The sequence below is a fragment of the Peromyscus eremicus genome, chromosome 2, assembly GCF_949786415.1.
Source record: "Peromyscus eremicus chromosome 2, PerEre_H2_v1, whole genome shotgun sequence".
In the NCBI taxonomy this organism is placed as follows: domain Eukaryota; kingdom Metazoa; phylum Chordata; class Mammalia; order Rodentia; family Cricetidae; genus Peromyscus; species Peromyscus eremicus.
In genome coordinates this window covers 33,999,315-34,015,604 of record NC_081417.1, presented here as the reverse complement: position 1 = coordinate 34,015,604, position 16,290 = coordinate 33,999,315, and the positions used below count along the sequence as shown (strand labels likewise).

The 16,290-nt window shown below is 38.5% G+C and overlaps 1 protein-coding gene across 3 annotated transcripts in view; it reads right to left on the bottom strand.

Annotated features, from left to right (window-relative positions):
• Positions 1 to 6,383: 6,383 nt before the first annotated feature.
• Positions 6,384 to 16,290, bottom strand: part of Ube2w (ubiquitin conjugating enzyme E2 W) — a 50,761-nt gene continuing 40,854 nt past the window's right edge. For all 3 annotated transcript variants that reach the window (XM_059253984.1, XM_059253986.1, XM_059253985.1), the window contains one exon: positions 6,384 to 7,434. In XM_059253984.1, the coding sequence (XP_059109967.1) occupies positions 7,421 to 7,434 (14 nt within the window). In that variant the 3' untranslated portion in view covers positions 6,384 to 7,420. The remainder of the gene's footprint in view (positions 7,435 to 16,290) is intronic.

Genomic DNA, 16,290 nt, shown 5'->3' with positions numbered 1-16,290 from the left:
AGGACTTAGATTCAGTTCCTAGTACCCATATAGCAGCTCAGAATGATTCAGAAATTCAGAACGCTCATCTGCAGGTGCTGCCCAAACATGATGCACACGTATATAAACATGTATGAGGGCACACACACAAAACTTTCATACATAGTAAAAATAAACCTTTTCTTTTTCTTTTTCTTTTCTTTTTTTTTTTTTTTTAAGAAAAGCAGATGCTGGTCCTTTGAGCCAAGAACATTAGCACTATATAGTAAGTCTTATGTTACTACGACTTTGGAACAAAGCTTGGTAGTAACCAAGAGCAGCCTGGGAACTCTAGGCAGGTGCTGAACACCCAAAAAGGCCAGGGAACTGGAGAGAGGGAGATGTTTTAAGGCTAGATCCACTAAGATTTGATAAGAAACGTGAGAAAGGATTGGGTGAAATGTCAGATTCTTTCAGTAATCAGAACAGAAAACACTGCCATTAAATTACAACAGGAAAGGTAGAAACTTGCTTTTATTGGAGTAAGAGTAGAGATTCAAAGTTTTTTCATGTTGAGTTAAATATACACAGGACATAGTTATCCATACTCAGGTTCTTGCCCAATGATACATGGTCACCTACAGTGTCCTCAAAGGTGAGGTAGACATGAAAAGGTGCTTTCTATCCTGGATTTTTACTCTCCTTTTCCTAAGGAGAATTACTGGTGTCCCTTCCTGAATAAGACACACAGATTGTCCCATGTATGCGCCTTGCACTAATCCAACCATACTTTTTAAAATAACATAACCAATCAAAAAACTCTTCTAGGGATTTCCGCCAGGGCAGAAACATAACACTGCAGGCAGAAGTAGAAAACTGTGGTGCTGGCGTTTGCTATCACCTGACCTTTCAATTCAGTTGTGTTTTCATTGGACTGCACGCTGCCTCTGTCTGAATGCACTAGCGTTGGGGAGGGACTCCAATAGTTCAACGCACACAGACTCACAGCAGTCTACACTAGTGGAGGAAGTCAGACCTCCTATGAGAAGCAGAATCTACCTTAAGGATTGTGGAGAACAGCAAAGGAAGAGCAAGCTGATGCATTTCTCCAATCATCTGCTTATCTAGTTAAGGGCTGCAACAGCAGCATGCTGATAGAAGATGACTAAGGTGTTCTGCAGACCAGCAGGTCCCTTGAGGAAAAGAATAGTTCAAGGACACTCGCTGCCTGGAGTCAGATGTAGCAACAAACCTTCTGCTCAATTCCTTCTCTCTTCTTGTAGCTTCAAGAATCATCTTAGTTAGCTGACCAGTTGTACACTCAGAAAAGCATCCAGAACTCTTTATATTGTGCCCTTAACCATAACACTTCTAAGTTAAGCAACGTCAGAGTCACGGTAACTCAAAGTGTCCAGGTCTCAATTTCTAATCCCCCACCCCCGGCTGTCCTGGAACTATGTAGACCAGGCTAACCTCAAACTCACATGTGACACCACACCTAGTTTGCCCTGCCACTCTTTAGTAAGATTTATGTTTTGTTCAGTTTCAGGATTAGGGACTGAGGCTAGGCAGGAGACAGTGCTGACCTACATCTCCAGTCCTTTTAAATTTTGGGGAGGTCTTATTAAATTACCAGGCTGTCTTGAATTATAGATGATAATCTTCAAGTGTTTGCACAGTAGCCAGGGTCACAGGCACGGGCATAATACCTGGCCAGGATGTGCTGCACTGAAACATAAAGTACCCCCCCCCACACACACACTGACTATTGACCATCTATGGACAAGCAACTTTAGCGATACCCTTCATGCCGTGCACTCATTTTGGAAATAGATGCTATTTGTTTCCATCATCTTTTGTTTTGTTTTTGTTTTTAGAGACAGGGTTTCTCTGTTTAGCTTTGCGCCTTTCCTGTAACTCACTTGGTAGTCCAGGCTGGCCTCGAACTCACAGAGATCCGCCTGGCTCTGCCTCCCGAGTGCTGGGATTAAAGGCGTGCGCCACCACCGCCCGGCTTTGTTTCCATCATCTTTAAATAGTAGGCTTTTATATACAAGAACCACTACACAAATTAAACTGTACATTATTATAAACTATAGAACTCTTAGTACTTATCCAATTTAGTATTCAAGTATACGGGGATGGGGAGAGCAAATGACAGCTGCTTTATTATTAAAAGTTACTCAGTTCCATAAAGCACACAAAGTAACCTATGTTCAACTAACAAAAAGTTTGTACATGTATTGAAAAATAGATAACAAATTTGTCTGTCTTAACATTTACATTCTATTTAAAAAGTAGTTACTTTACATACTTTTGCAATTTGTATTTATAAAATATATATACCCACCCTATTCAAATCCTCAAGCATGAGCTTCCATTCCTAATCAAATGCACAATATATATTGTGAACCAAATGAATTACGGCAGCAATAAAATGAAAAAATTCAATTTGACCTGAACATGTACTTAATTCTTGACTACTACGTAATTAATTCCACTCAAATAAATCTTTACTATGTGCCTGACAATTTGCATTTATTTGAATGTGCTGTTGTTATGAAGACATTTGCACCTTTGCGGCATCTGATAAAAATCTCAGTCCTCTTTCAGGCTTTAAGACAGTGGAGTTGTCAGTCTTTCCATAGACCAGAGACTATGACAAGTTACGTGTCACAGAAAGTCCAGAAAGAGTTTTCAGTATGGTTTGTCTTTGAAAAAACAACTTACATGATTGCATCAACTAGTCTTGAAAACCCAGGCTGTGTGCCCAGAGAGAGCCAGAGCTGACTCTCCTTCCCCGCCAGCTCCCCACAGTGCAGTGCAGATCTGAGGGCTGGAGAGACTCTCGCCACTCGGGCCTTCCCTTCACACAATCAAAGCAGCCAAACACAACTTTATTGACAGAAGTTCTTAAGACAATCTTATCATCACTCAGAGACGAACAGCCAATGTAAGTACCAATAAGAAGTCTGAGAACTGAAATTACAACTATTACCTCACTTAGCAGATGAGCACTAGCAGAGAGCCAAGTCTGACAGTCAGACTGATGGCTACGCCTCTAAAGAGAAGGATGCCTAAAACCCTGTCTTTGAGTTAATCAACAATTTATGCTGAGAAAAGAGTCACCCACAAATGATTTCAGAAAAATAACACCACATTTAAATGTAAAAACAACTTAACTAATGTGAGAAATAGACTCTGGAAGCGTCTCTATCTACAAGGAAACCAGTAGAAACCTCCATGCCACTACTGAGAAATTCAACCACAGCTCACAGCTTTTCTGTCAATTACTCAACACATTTAGCAACCTGCTGATGAAATCAAGTTAGGTACAAAAAATGGCATGTGTTTTATTTATAGAAAGTATTTCTTAATTTCTTAAAATTTTTCAAATGTAATTTTAACTATCTTCCTTCTCTAGATTGCCTAACTTTAAAAAAAACAAAAACCTAACTTCTGAGTCAGAAAAGGAAACTGTGGAAGACATGGAGTATCTGTGAGAAGAAGGGTAAGGAGGTGACAGACAGGGAGGCTAAGACCCAAGGTCAACAATAAGGTTGGGAGAGCTGCTGCAACAGACACCTTCGAAAATGCCAACTATGTCAAGGCATTAGAGGTCCTGGCGCAATACCCAACTGGGAGGTGGCTGACTGGTGGGCTCTGTGGCTGGCTGACTGGTGGGCTCTGTGGCTGGCTGACTGGTGGGCTCTGTGGCTGGCTGACTGGTGGGCTCTGTGGCTGGCTGACTGGTGGGCTCTGTGGCTGGCTGACTGCTGGGCTCTGTGGCTGGCTGACTGCTGGGCTCTGTGGTGGTACAAATGGGGCTCAGGGCCTCTCCAGGGCAGCTGCCACTGAGTGACACCCTCAGACCTGCAGATTGATAATGAATCTTCAGAAAGGTACTTTTTGAAAATCAATTTACAGGCATATACAATTAAACATAATTATAAACTTTTAGGTCTTCAACAAAGACATATTAAAAAAAAAACTAATAAAAATGAGAAATATAAGCAGCAGTAACCATGAAAGCTGAGACCTAGTGACACTGAATGTTTTTATTAAAAAAAAAAAAAAAAACAACCAAAAAACCTTTGAAAACACAGTACCTCCTCTTCTACTCTACTTCTAAGAAGTTTTAAGTATCGCAATTCTCAAAAACAATAGGCTTTTTAAAAAAGGACTTCATTACTAGAAATAACATATTTACACACCATTTTCATATCACTAATCATTTTCATTACTGTCAATTTATCTTTGCTTGAACAAACCAGTCACTAGATATGTTTTAGAAACTCAAGAAGTTATTAACCATTGTAGGTAATTAATGATATATGTGTGTATTTGCATATATTTAAAATCAGAAGGAGAAAATAGTAAACCATCCTAGTTACTTCCTAATAAATACCTATATATGAACTCAAAGCAACATAATTACCGTCCTTCTCCAGTTGGACTGTGGACTACATATAAGCTATCATCCCTTTCTCCTAGGGCTTAAAAATGCTTTATTTCCCTGCTGGCTAAAGAGATAATTACACATTATATGTTCTATAGATAGAAGTAAATATTAACTCCTGAAGAGAACAGCCACAAAATCTGTGTTTACAAAATTTTCCCACAAAACTGAAAATAACCTTTCTCCATAACCTATAGCATTTGTCTATACTCATAAGGGTGCCAAGTTCTTAACTACACAAAGAAGGGACTGCAAGTATCACACCTTTAAAACAAACTGGCAAAACAGGAGAATGGCCTGAAATAAATGTGTGTCAGAGAGAGAGACAGATAGACATAGCCGCTAAGTGTAAAATATAATGTTGCAAGCTAGTACTCAGTGACGGGGATGCAGGAGGAGGGAATGAACTCAGCAAATTCCACATAAATTTCTTGTAATTCCGGTTCTCTTTCAATAATATGTTACAGCAAAATATTTGTTTTATTGAAAGCCACAACTTGCCTTCAACTGAACAATGAACCACATACACATCTTACGTCTTTTAATAATGTAAAATAATTATATGGAAGTGTAAAAGAATTTTCAGTGATTCCTAAATTCAAGGGAGTAATGTTAATCTGATTATGAATTATTAATAGTTCTTATTTTCTTCACTTGGAATCAAAAATTAACTAAAATTGTTTGGTCCCCCCTCATTTCATTTTAATCTAGTTTATAGTATCTGTATATACAGAGGTATATTAAAAGTTATAAAAACGCAACTGAAGCTATTACTCTACACTATAGCACTGAATGCTTGACCTGGTGTATTAATTCCTTTGGTGAATAAACGTCACAGGTCACTTCTTATGAAAGGATTTTAGTTAGGACTATGAACACAGAGAAGAATTCCCCTGTACTGCCCCACCCCACCCTGAAAAAGATCACATTAATTAGCATTTTAGAGCAGTAACAGAAAACATGGGAACACCTCATTTACAGCTGTAATTTTCACATTAAAAGCAGTGAAAACAAAGAAGTTATAGATTTTTTTTGTGTTAAATAGGCCAACTAATAAAACTAATAATGATGACTGTGAGAACTTATGTATACCCAGTCAAGAGAGAAGAAAAATGTTTATAATCTTTAAAAAATGATCATTGCTACCTAGCAGTATAAACAGTGTCCACAATTTGGTGGCTGGCCATGGTTTTAATTTTTTTTTTCAAGTTATTTCTACAGCAGACATATTTTTGAAGTCTACCCACCCCTGAGTTCAGCAGTTATACTTTTAGAGTGTAAAATTATATGCCCTTAATTAACAATATGTACAAAGCTACAAAATGTCATCTACACAGAGATTAAAAACAATTTTTAAAATATTCTTTACCAATTATCAATTGGATGATTTTATGGGGGTACATATGTCAGACCTTTCAGCCAATTGGCTTTCATTTTTAAGCCCAAATTAATTAATATAGTCACGGAAGGATATTCAAAAAGAGTGCAACAGTAAGGCATTAGTAAAAATAACATTGTCATAGAAACAGATCTTGCATATGTGAAAAGTTAATTTATAAAATACATTAATTGCTTCTTAAAAAGACCTAGTTGTAGCATCATTAACTTACATGGTACATGGTACTTAGAATGGAACCTTTCCAACAACTGTATTATAGATTAGATAGAGATAGATAGATAGATAGATAGACAGACAGGTACAGACAGACAGACAGAAAAACTTCATCTAGCTGTAAGCAAAATCTTTTCAACAAACAAAACAAATTCTTCCAAGAAAACCTGTATGGTTGTGTGAAACAAATAAGCAAACCTATCATTTTATAGTGTTCTTTTGCCAAAATCTTAAAATAAAAATGTCCACACTCTTTTGTTAAAACATTAAGCCTCTGTCAAAAATGTATTTCTCATTTTAGGGTACAGGATTGAAGGACAAGATGATACAAGTAAAGAAAATTTACAAGAAAAAAACTTGACAAAAGTCTTTCAATTAAAGTACTGTAACATTCAAACAACTTAAAATGTAACAAAAGAAACAAGATTACAAACAAAAATGTTCATGGATTCCAAACATAAATAAAGAAATAGTGTTTAGGCATAGGGCTCATGCTGATGGCTAGCAGGAAGTAACAGAGTGTAACATACTGGGGAAAAATAACAGGCCCAAATAATGGATGGCGGTAACTTAAGCATCACTGCCGTGTTTTTTTTTTTTTACTTCCAAAATAAAGCCTTGGTTAAACCATTCACACCCTATATTATTCACACCTTTACTTCAGAGATTGAGGACTATGTACAACAAATGAATTTATTTTCACCATAGGGATAACATATTGTACCTCTCTGCCAATGTTCCTTGAAAACTTTCCATGTCAAAACAATTTGACAGCAGATATAAACAATTAAATAAATACGCAATGATCTTTCTTACGGTCCTTTAAAGATGCATGTTATTTCATGCTGTTAGCCTTAGGATCACAGTGCATAGAATCCAAATATAAACGGTTGGGGTGACTTTCAATGTAATGTTGGATCCCTCACTTTCCTTATAATCCCACAATAACCGATAAATTCATTTCATAGGCCCTATCATGCATTAATCACCAAGTGGCAGGAGTTAAGAAAACTCTTCCTGTATCAACGTCCATTGCCGGCAATGAACGTCCCCAAACCACCGAGGAAGTCACTGTTATTGCACAATACATGAGGACCTGGAACTTTTCCAAAAGCTTAAAAAAATAAAAATAAAAAATGGAATTATATTTGACATTTCCTGACACCTGCATTAATACTGTATGACTAATATAAAAGCATGTCAGTTGCCTGGACTGAGCCAGCGATCAACATGCGCCCAGAATGCACACGAGTAAAAATGCAGTAAAAGGAAGTAGTCTTCATTGCCTATAGGTCACTTCCAGTCAAAGGTTAAAGTTCAAAGACTGAATGATCAAAGTGCTCATTTTCTCAGTAGGACTATCTTCTGCTACGAGGATGATAACAGTGGCATCAACAAGTATCATCTTTAAGAAAAGGAGAAAAAAGAGAATTAAAAAGTTAAGCATGTGTAAGTCATCTACAAGTTAATCTCATGTAGAAATAACATCAAGTAGCAAGAACATGGCTGATCTGACTTGCCTCTCTCAATTGTTACAGATAAAAATGTGTGTTCAATTATATAGTGACAATCAAACCAACCTTTATTCTTTCAAGGAAATAAGTTTGCAAAAACTTTAAAATATATGATTAGTATATTAGTTCAATTTAAAACAAGAAATTGATATAAGGTAGCACATATTTAGGATACATCTTAAGAGAGTTTGTCTAAAAGCAATACTTAAACAGTCATGCCACTTTCCACAAAATAATATATCACATGATTTTAGTCTATGCGTCAGCTCTCCAACAATGAGACAACTTTCAAGTCAATCAACAGACACTTAATGCTGCTCATGTCCCTTCAGAAAACTAATTTTCAGAAAGTATACATACATATGCAAAGTCATTTAAAACCCAAAGAACTATTCTGTATTCCCTTCTGGTCCCTCAGCATATTATATTTAGATAGGACATAACTATAGGGTCCATGACTTATTTTACAAAACTGATTTCACAAAAATGTATCCGAGGAATTTGAGGACTAATTACTTTCAAAAAGAAGCTTCAGACTAGTGACAACTCCTAAGAGCTGTGAAAGCTTATAAAGAAAAAACTCAGAACTAACACTGGCCAAATGTTCCACAAATAATTCACGATAAGGCTGATGTAGTGCTAATAAAATTTCCACCAATAAAGACCAAATGAAGTCCATTATTCGAGGAGAATTCATGGATTATATGCATGCTGAAATAAACCAGATTTTAAAAATAAAACATGGGTTGGTGATATAGGTCAATAACACAGTATTTTCCTAACCTTGGGCATGGTTTAATAATTTAAAGGAAGAGGGGGGAAAAAAGCATGTATACAGGCCTAGGTTCAATTCCCAGCAACAACAATAGGCAAAGAGCCTGGCAGATTTTGAGTATGCAGCCAGCCTGGGCTACATGGCAAGACCCTCTATCAAAACAAGACAAAACAGGGGCTGGAAAAATGGCTCAGAGATTAAGTGTTCTTGTAGAGGATTATAGTTCTAGCCACAGCACCCATGTTGGGTGGTTCACAACTTATGTAATTCCAGCTCCAGGGGACCAGGTACCCTTTTCTGACCTTTGAGAGCATAAACCACACACACACACCAAAATATGACAATTTTTGCAGACAGGGTTCATGCAGCCCAACCTGGTCTCAACCTTGCTGAGTAGCCAGAGCTGGCTTTGAAATCATCTTCCTGCCTCCAGATCCTAAGTGCTAAGATTAAAGACATATGCTAGCTGGCATGACTATACCCTTCAATGAAAAAGAACATATTGAAGACAAGCAAATGAAAAATTTATATCTTTTATGTTTCATATCAAAGTACCTATTTCTGTGGATTTAGAAGAAGATATATTTGCTGTGAATGTAAACAAAATAGAAATATGAAAAAGTTTCTCAATGTTTTAGTTTTATGTGTGTATTTCAATTTTGGGTTGTTTTGTTTTTTCTTAGTGTATGTAGAGGAATGGGGGTTTGGTTTTTTGTGTATGTGTGCATGTTTGGGATTTGTGTGTGTGTGTGCACGTTTATGTGTATATACATGTGGGGTATCTTTGTTTTGTTCGTGTGTGTGTGTGTGTGTGTGTGTGTGTGTGTGTGTGTGTTTCAGACGGGCTCTTACTTAACTGTCTAGACTAGCCTTAAGCTTACAATCTGCCCATACTGGCCTCTGAAGTAGAAGGGATTATAGGAATGCCAGCTCAATAAAGTATTTTATTGAGATAACACCACAACTCCTCAGACTTAAATCTGTAAGCTACAGTGTGGCACTGACTTCTACCTAACATGCCACAGTACTGAGACAAACTTTAGAACGATACAGACAACAATACATATACATACAGTAAGAAAGAGGCTTAATCAATCAAGCATGCTATTGAGTAAAGTAGAAACAAGCTGTATCTCTAAAGACATACCGTATGTTTTAGATGGCAGCACAAATTTACCTTTATTAATGGTTGTTTGTTCTGGAAGGTTCTCAGCATAGTAGGCTTCTGTAGAATGTGCTACTAAAATGATTATAAAATCTCTAAAGCTATTCTCTATATTCCAATCTCCATCTTGGATCAAATGTTAAAATAATTTAGGTCTGATATGGTTCTACCTGCCTTGAACATCTTAGCTTTGTGGAAATAAATTAAGTTCTTAAGTTGGAATTGAATGATCTCTACTAGCAGGACTCCCAGGGACTTAAAAGGTTATAATTCCTCAATAAATACACGCAACCAAGTTTGCAAATAAACTGGTATGAACATGGATATGAGTCAAAACTGTAACCCTGCTTTCCCATAACTAAGAAGCAAACCAAACAACAAAACAAAAAACCTTCGAGGGATATAGTCTTCTAATTACATGCAAAGACTATGTACTAGGTATCCGGACGGACACACACACAGCAACAATGGAGTAAAGCATATTTTGGTTCAAGACAAATACATGGCTACAGAAGGTTATGAAAGACCAGTAACAGTCTTTAACCTCTCTGCTAAAATACCTGTGGCAATAAGAGTACCTTGAAAAAAAAATCTCATAATGATGATTTCAGTATTCTCTGGAACTACCAAAGCCTCTACTAAAATCACATTCTCAAGTGTAACATACAAACTGCTGGTTCCAGAGCTCACTCCCATTATAGCTAACTTCACCTGGCTTGTGGAAACGTAGGAACGAAAGAAAGGTCATTACATCCCCCCAAGTATAAGAGTCACATTACACTGGAAACCATCTCCCCGAATATCACTAAGGACACAAGACTAGAAGAAAAACACAGCATCACAGGCCAATGATACTAAGTGGGAGATTAACAGCAAAACAAACTATTTACACTTAAGTTTTATCTCTTAAGAGTTTAGAGCATTAGTTTTCCTTTGACAAATGGATTCAAGAAAGATTTTAGAGCAGGTAACAGAAGTGTCACCCATGAGGAGGAAAGGGGGACTGCTAAACCATTCAAGTTCTAGATTTAGGGATTTAGTTATTTTGTAGCCTTAAAAGGTAAACAAGAGATGGAGAGATGGCTCAGCATTAAGAGCACTGGCTGCTCTTCTAGAGGTCCTGAGTTCAATTCCCAGCAACCACATGGTGGTGCACAACCATCTACAGTAGGATCCGATGCCCTCTTCTCAAATAAAGGTGTACATGCAGATACTCATACACATACATACATACATACATACATACATAAATCTTTTTTTTTAAAGGTAAAACAAGTTTTAAAAAAGTTCACCATTAGTGTAAATGTGTGATCTACGGTCAAAGGCTATAAAACAGGAAGAAAAGAGGTGCTTTTATTTTTGAGGCATGGTCTCAAGCAGCCCAAACTGGCTTTGAACTGGAAAGGCAGAAGATGAGGAACTGCTCTGCCCCACCTCCTGAAGGCTGAACGACACGTGTGTGCCACCACTCTCGCTCATGTGATGCTGCAGGACCTCAGGGCTTCTCACACACTAGGCGACCATTCTACTAACCGACCTACATCCTCGGCCCCAAAGTGTTCAACACCACTAATCTAAGACAGTTCTCGTTCCCAGCCTCCTAAAATCTTCATAATTCTACAGGAATGTTCCAGCTGGAGAGAACTAGAATGTAGCCCACGGTCTTAAAGAAAAGATTCCTCAATTTCTTCCCATAGTAGATTCATCCATTTGTTAAGTATGCTATCTAAATGCTATGCTGATTCATTCACTGCCTGTAAACCTGATGCATACACACAAGTGTGAGCTGAACCTAACGTCTAACTGAACACATTACCATAGGAGAACTTCAATAATCAAAGGTCTACACCCCCCTCTAGAAAACTACTGCCTATGAAAGACGAATATTTTTAATACTGATTCCAGTAAACAAGTCCTATTATTAATGGAATCTGGCTGCCTACTTCATTTGAATTCTTTTATAGTACAAACTGATACTTTGTACCTTTGCCATGGATAATTTTGGGGGTCTGGTTGACAATAAAGACTCTGGAGTCCAATGGAGCAGTCATGAACATAAAGCAGCTGTGGCTGTCTGCACAGATCTGCACAGAATCAAGCTGGTTACCATTCTGCTCAAAGCTCCCAACCCTGACTGAGGAACTACTGACAACTGATAGCTTCTATGGGATATAATCTGTTTAATTAATAGTGTGGCCCTAGTAGGTCTACCATGCTCCAGCAGCTGGCCTCACCCATGAGGATATGGGCATCCCAAATTGGACTCAGTAGGGTCTGGTAAAAAGAGGGGGATGAGATTGAGAGGAGGTAGACAGAGAGGTGGAAGTGAATCTGGGAGGAGTTAGGGGGAGGAGTGGGATGTGAGTGTGATCAAAATACACTGTATGAAATTCTCAAAGACAATTTTTATTATAAAAAAAGAAAAAGAAACAAAAAACTTTGGGTTCTAAATGATTTATCCATCTGTGCAAAGATATGACTCTATATAAGGAAGACTCCAGGTCTGAATCATGGCAAATTCCCAAACCCATTTGTATGTCTATTTCACAAACCTATTTTGATTACGCTTTCAGCTTCTGACCCTAATTGTCTCAGCTCAATTTATTTTCCAGAGCAGATGAACTCCTGTGTTAACTGGCAACATGGTATGCTTATATCCAATGCAGATATGACCTAATTAGAAACTAAAGAGTTCTGGAAAATGGTCCTAATTTCAAGTAACAATAAGGAATGTATACTCATATACCAATACGACTTCTTATTTTCCAAAACTCTACCTAATACAATTATCTTTTATATTTTAATAAACCACTGTGTACTAAAGAACTGTAAAAGCAATCAATAGGAGGTATGAGGTATACAAATGGAACAGCAGTAAGCTAGGAGGGACTGGCCTAACTTTTAAGATATTCTAAATAATAATATAGACAAGCAAAGACCTAACTCTGCTATCTGGTAGCTCAACTTTGTCCTGCCTGCTGAGCCCCCCTTTTATAAAACCTGGAGACCGAATGATTTCAGACTTGTAATTTTCCACTGTTAGTGTCTCCACCCTGCCTCTAAGAAGCCCCTTTTAGAGCACACATCATTATCTCAACTAAACCTCTCTGGGCTCTCTGCTTTCATCACATCTATACTATACACTCTGACACACGCATGCTGCTGGTATCCACACAGCATGACTGTGGATCTGGACATCTGAAACGTAATTCCACTCAGTCTCTCAAAATTGAAATGCTAAGTGCTATGTACAGTGTGTGTGTGTGTGTGTGTGTGTGTGTGTGTGTAGAGGGTATCTATAGATTAGACAGATTAAAAAAATAATACAGGCCAGGCAGTGGTGGTGGTGCACGCCTTTAATCCCAACACTCGGGAGGCAGAGCCAGGCAGATCTCTATGAATTTGAGGCCAGTCTGCTCTACTGAGCGAGATCCAGGAAAGGCATCAAAACTACACGGAGAAACCCTGTCTCCAAAACAAAACAAAAAAAAACAACAAAAAAAAAAATGGGGGGAGAAAGAGCCTATCCAATTCCTGATTGTGAGCGTGCACACATGTGCACAAGCATGCATGTATGTGTTGAACCCAGGCCTCACACATATTAAGCAAATAGCTGATCACTGAAGTACATCCCACTTTTGGTCCTCAATCTTTTGGACAGGTCACATATAAAAAATGGTCTGTCCTTGCAATCCTTTGAGAATTAGAAACACTAATGTCCTGACTATTGTCAGCTTGACACAGCTAGAGTTAGCTGAGAAGAGGGAACCTCAATTGGGAAAGTGCATCCTTAAGATCGGCTTGTGGAGATTTCCTTGATTAATGATTGATGAGGGAGGGCTCAGTCCAGTGTGGGCTGTGTCACCATGGAGCAGGTGGTCCTGGATGTATAAAAAAAAAAAAAAAAGCAGGCTAAGTAAGCCATGAGGAGCAAGCCAGTAAGCAGCATTCCTCCGTGGCTTCTGCTTCAGTTCCTACCTTGAGGTCCTAGCCTCACTTGCCTCAGTGATGGACCATGACCTGTGTGTAAAACTGTAATAAGCCCTTTCCTCCCCAAGCTGTCTTTAGTCATGGTATTTTATCACAGCAATAGAAACCTATGCAGCTAAGAAATAACACGAGTCTGTAGGGCATGATAGCACACCCCTACAGTTGCAGCTAAGGCGAGGAGGGGAGATTTCTTGAGCGTAGGAGTGCAAGAACAGCCTGGGAAGCACAGGAAGTCTTAATCTCAAAGATAAGGAGAAAAATAAAAGCCATCAGCAAGAATATGTATTTCTTGAACCCGATGTGGTTGCACAAACCGGTAATCCTAGCATCAGGGGACAAGAGGACTACCACAAGTTCACGGACACCCTGGCCTTCACAATGAATTCCAGGCCAGCCAGGACCACACAGTGAGAAGGGAGGGAGGAAAGAGCAGAACACTGATGGCACACTTCCTGAGAGGATGCTCAGTGATGAGCTTCTGGAACTGAACCTACTAACTATGCAAAAGATAAACTGAAAAGTTCTAACTTAGCTAATGGGGTATGCTCTTTGAGAATGAATGATTATCTCTCTGGTAAGACAATGCAAATTCAATTATAATGCTAATATGAGCTGTCTGTTTATACTGCCTGTCACTGCACAAAGGAAAAGACAATATTGTGGTCCAACTGTAGAAAGGTTTTAGCTTCTTATAAATGATGAAAAATTCAAACAAGATGCTCGTAGCTTCCTAGCTGGACGACAACACCTGGTCTACTATCTTAATTGACAGCAAACACTTGAGTACATATAAAACGTATATGAAGTAAATTCATCTCAAAGGGGAATGGTACACGAACATTATCCAGGCATTCAGGGTTCATTTAGGGAAAGAAAACTCATTAAAAAAATAAAAAGAGCCACTGTAAATCAACAAATCACGGCTACTCTAAACAGAATTACATGTAAGTGAAAACAACAGATCAGTGGGTAAAAGTGCTTGTTGTGCAAACCTGACCTCCACATACAAGCCACGACATGCACACACAACAGTAATAAAGTGCTGCTGTGTTGCACACATGAACTCATAGTATATGTGACTGTATAAGACCTGTACAAGTTCAAGACAGCCAAAATCCCACTATGGTGACAATGGGGTCTGAAAAAGTCTCACCCCTACCTGATGAGAAAGCATCAGTTTTTTTAAGAGATGTGGCCCCTGAAAGCTACCTATGCTCTATTACAGCGATTCTCAACCTGTGGTTAGCAACCCCTTTGACGGTCAAGAGACCCTTTCACAGGGGTCACCTAAGACCATCAGGAAACACAGATACTTACATTATGATTCCTAACAGGAACACAATTACAGTTATGAAGTAGCAACAAAATAATTGTATGGTTGGGGGCCATCCCAACAGGAGGAGCTGTGTTAAAGGGTCACAGCGTCAACAAGGTGGAGAAGCACTGCTCTAGTAGGCGGCCCTACCCTCTGCACATCCTGCAGCACTACGTGGACACACTGGATTTAAAAGAACAAAGAGGCAGAGAGAGCGAGCACATGAGGTTGGGAGGAGAAAGTGAGGAGCAGGGGAAGAGATGGAGGGAGGGGTGGGAGTGGTTATGAACAAAACACATTATGTGCATGGATGACAAAGACAGAAAACTGTAGTAACGTGCCGTGTGTCATCAGCAGTATGGACAGCTGTCCTCTCTTTACTGTCTTATCATCTGGCACTGCATTCCTGTTGTAATTTGCTAGTTCGGAATTAAGAGTTCCAAAAATCTTCAATTTGTAACACTGTGCTGGGCATCTTTACCTGTGCTATATTTGTCATTTAGTCTTCTAAGGTAGAGTTGGGGCTCAGAATCAAACTCAGGATACACATACGCCAGCTAGGCGCTCTACCACTGAACTACACTCTCAGTCTGTAATTTATTCTGAAATAATTTAATAAATTGCCTTTGCTTTTAATGTTTTGAATTTTCACATAGGTAAGTGTTTCATTTCTTCCTAATTTTTTCTTCTTTTCTATTTTGAGACAGAATCTCATTCTACAGCCCAGGCTTGCCTCAAACTCGGCACATCCTCCTGACTTAGCCTTGTGAATGTGGGCACTACAGGCATGTGCCACACCGGGCTCTAGTATGCCTTCTAAATTAAGAAACTCCTCCTTCCTTCCTTAATAGTCAGTGGTTCTGAAAAGTATTTTAAAATACTTAATCCACAGGAAATATTTTATCAAATAAAAATGTAAGTATCTTTTCTAAACTATTTACCAATTTTCTAAGATGACCAGTTACTAATAATCTTTCACCTCCTGATGTATGATGATGTATTTCTAAAATCTTATATTCGAGGGCCCAAATAATTACAATCATACTTTAATGATCTATTCTTATATTAACATCAGATTAATTTTCCTCTACTACTCTTTATAGTTCTAAATTCACTTTTGCTCTTCTTAACTCTAAGTTGTGTATGTTTTTGAGACAGGATCTGAGCACTCAGCATAAGCTAGCCTGGAATTCCCTACCTTCTGCCTCAGCCTCCTGAATATGGGAACTGCAGTCATGCACCACACCTGCCTCACCAACAATTTAAACAAAGATTATGTATCTACCCCATTACTCTACTAGACTTTTACTGAATTACATAAACCCTTAATTTACTGTCTGTCTTTTACAGGGGATTTTTTTTGCACAGGGTCTCACGTAGTTCAAGCTGCTTCACATCTGTTATGTAGCCAAGGATGATTTTGACCTCCTGATTACAAGTATGAACCACAACACATTAATATACCTGTAACTTGTAATAAAAAACATCTCCCTAGAAATGAA